The sequence below is a fragment of the Myotis brandtii genome, unplaced genomic scaffold (assembly GCF_000412655.1).
Source record: "Myotis brandtii unplaced genomic scaffold, ASM41265v1 scaffold178, whole genome shotgun sequence".
NCBI classification, from domain to species: domain Eukaryota; kingdom Metazoa; phylum Chordata; class Mammalia; order Chiroptera; family Vespertilionidae; genus Myotis; species Myotis brandtii.
This window is the reverse complement of record NW_005356599.1, coordinates 197371-200335: the sequence shown is the minus strand read 5'-3', so window position 1 is coordinate 200335 and position 2965 is coordinate 197371. Positions and strand designations below refer to the sequence as shown.

General features: G+C 61.0%; 1 protein-coding gene across 1 annotated transcript in view; it reads left to right on the top strand.

Annotated features, from left to right (window-relative positions):
• The window catches only part of DMWD (dystrophia myotonica, WD repeat containing), a gene marked incomplete at its 5' end in the record, with an annotated part of 6302 nt that extends 4178 nt beyond the window's left edge, over positions 1 to 2124 (top strand). The window contains 3 exons of the mRNA XM_005863428.2: positions 3 to 428; positions 1220 to 1291; positions 1590 to 2124. Of these exons, the coding sequence (XP_005863490.1) occupies positions 3 to 428; positions 1220 to 1291; positions 1590 to 1637 (546 nt within the window). The remainder of the gene's footprint in view (positions 1 to 2; positions 429 to 1219; positions 1292 to 1589) is intronic.
• Between the last annotated feature and the right edge of the window lie 841 nt (positions 2125 to 2965).

Genomic DNA, 2965 nt, shown 5'->3' with positions numbered 1-2965 from the left:
CCCGCTCCAACAGCCTCCCACACCCAGCGGGCAGTGGCAAGGCGGGTGGCCCAGGCACAGTGACGGAGCCGGGCACTCCATTTAGCATCGGCCGCTTTGCCACGCTCACGCTGCAGGAACGGAGGGACCGGGGGGCGGAGAAGGAGCACAAGCGCTACCACAGCCTGGGCAACATCAGCCGGGGGGGTGGCGGGGGTGGCAGCAGCGGGGACAAGCCCAGTGGCCCTGTTCCCCACAGCCGTCTGGACCCAGCCAAGGTGCTGGGTACGGCGTTGTGCCCACGCATCCACGAGGTGCCCCTGCTCGAGCCCCTGGTGTGCAAGAAGATTGCCCAGGAGCGGCTGACGGTCCTCCTGTTCCTGGAGGACTGCATCATCACCGCCTGCCAGGAGGGCCTCATCTGCACCTGGGCCCGGCCGGGCAAGGCGGTGAGTCGGCCGCGCCGGCCTACCCGGGACCTGGGACTCGGGGAGAGCAGTTTGTCACGATCACAGCCTCTGGCCCGTAGGGTGAGGGGCAGCCATGCCACCTTGGTGTCTCAGAGCAGGCCCTGCCACATCTCACGATGGGTCTAGAACCCTTGGCAGCCGTCCACACGGTCAGGCAGAAGAGAGCGGGGTGTGGTAGGGACCATGGCCAGCTACCAGAAGGGCAGCCACTGGGCCCAGCACAGCCCGGTCTTGCCACTTGTTCCTTGAAGCCAGATCCGTATTTCTGTGGAAAATGTGATTTTTAAATGATGAAACTGGATACTGCGGGTCAAGTTCTGTGGGCAAGACTGAGCCTTGGGCTCGCCCTCCAGCCTGGCCCTGGCGTATGAGCCCGGTGCTGGAGGCACAGGCGGGATTACCAGGCTCCGGTCCAGTTCTGCACGTCTCCCTGTGTGACTTCGGCCAAGCCCCTGCCCCTCTCACCTCTTAGGACGGGGAGGCTTGAAGATGGGCAGTAGGCGGTCGATGTGCCCGTCCTGGGGTGGCCGTGGGGCTCGGGTGGAGCACAGGCCTGGCGCCTGTAACCTTGGAGCTGTGGACTCTGATGTTTCGGCTCCTCGGGTCTGGGCTTGGCGCCCAGTATGTCCCATCTGAGGGCCGTGGCTTGGTTCCTTGGGAGGTTTTGGGGTCATAGCGCCCTGCATCCCTAGAACTCAGAGCCTCATAGGTGAGGTGTTGGGATTTGGGGAGTCTTGTGAGTCCTGAAAGAGACCCCTCTATCTCCCTAGTTCACAGACGAGCCCAAGGCCCAGACAGGGGAAGGAAGTTGGCCCAGGTCACCCAGCAAGTCAGTGGTAGAGGTAGGACTGTCCCTGAGTTCTTTCCCCCCCAGAATCTCAGCCCCCCCCCAGAAGGGGACCCCAGTTTTCCCCTCTTCCCCACCTCCACCCCTACCCCATCCTCTGCTCAGGATCACCTGAGGACTTCAATTATTGCCTAAAAGTGCTGCCTGCTGGGACGGGGAAGCTAGTTGAGATGGAAGTTCCAGAACCTAGAGCAGCATCCTGGGTGGGGGGTGTCTGGTGAACTGAAGGGCAAGGCCGGGTGGTGGGACCTCAGATGTTCTCTAACCCCTGCTGTCTCCCCTCCTCTTCCCAGGGCATCTCCTCCCAACCAGGCAACTCCCCGAGCGGCACAGTGGTGTGAAGCCCTGGATGCTGGGTTCCCTGCCCTGCCTCGCCTCCCAGCCATCACCCTTCCGCTGACCTCACAGATCACCCTGTTAACAAGACTAACCATGACGGATGGACTGCTCTGGTCCCCCGCCCTGCACAATCTGGGGGGCAGAGAGTCCCCCCGGACTGGCCTCGACCCTGGGGGGATGTAGTGGCTCATTGTGGCCTCAGCCTTGTCCCCACCCACTGCCAAGTACAATGACCCCTTCCTTCCGCTGAAACATCAGTGTTAGCCTCATCCCTGTCCCCAGCATGTGACTGGTCATGGGCGGGGGAGGGAGGAGCTCCCCACCCACAAGAGCCCAGCTCCGCAGTGTGCCCCTCAGTCTGCGGGCCCAAACCCCACCTCCCCTGCTGGTGTTCGTGCTTTTGAAAAGTGTTAAGTTATGGAAGCCCCTTGGGGCCCTTCCTGTCCCCAGCACCTCTTATTTATACTAAAGTTCCCTGTTTTCACAGCGTCTCTGATCCCTCCCTCGCGGTGTGGCGGGAGTGTGTGTGCTTTCACTGCTTATCCGCTTTTTTTTTTTTTTTAAGATAAAGTTTATTTAGAAAGTTACAGAGCCCTGGCCAGGTGGCTCGCTTGGTTGAGCATCCAGTGCACTGAAAGGTTGCTGGTCTGATCCCGGCTCAGGGCATGGGGTGGGGAAGATGGAGCACATAGCAGCGGATCAGTGTTTCTCTCCCTCTCTAAGCTTGTGCTCCAGTGAAGATTAGAAAAAAAAAAAAGAGTAGTAGAACCGAGCCACCTGGGCTGCTTGGGCTCAGGAAACAAATTACAGAGGCCAAAGGAGGGCCCTGGAGCTTAGGGAAGGAAGCACTTGAAGATCGGATCGGAGTGGGTGTGCACTGGGCAGAGCGTGTGCCCATCAGTCCGCTCCAACGGGCGGGCGGGGAGCAGCCAGGCCCTGCCCACTCCCGCACCCTTTTAATAGGAAAAACTGAAGGTGGGAGGAGGGATGTGCTCAGGGCACCAACCGGCGGTGAGCAGGACCCCTTGGATGGGGGAGAGTCCACCCCCTAAACCGTTGAGGGAAGAGAACCACTGGGGCCCCCTCCCGGAGTCCTCGGTGGGAGTTGGCAGCGTTGCTTGGCTTGAAAATGTCCAAACCTCCTAAGTCCATGTTACAGGATCTTCCCAAATGGGGTCTCCCCAGGCAGCGCCACAGGCCCAGAGCGAGTGCCCTTGAGCGCAGGGCTTGGCCGCCTGCTGCCTCCGGCCTGGCTTGCCCAGCCCGGCTGTCCAGGAGAGGTTTCCTCCGGGAGGACTGTCCGCCCTGGAAAGGACAACGAGATCCCTCC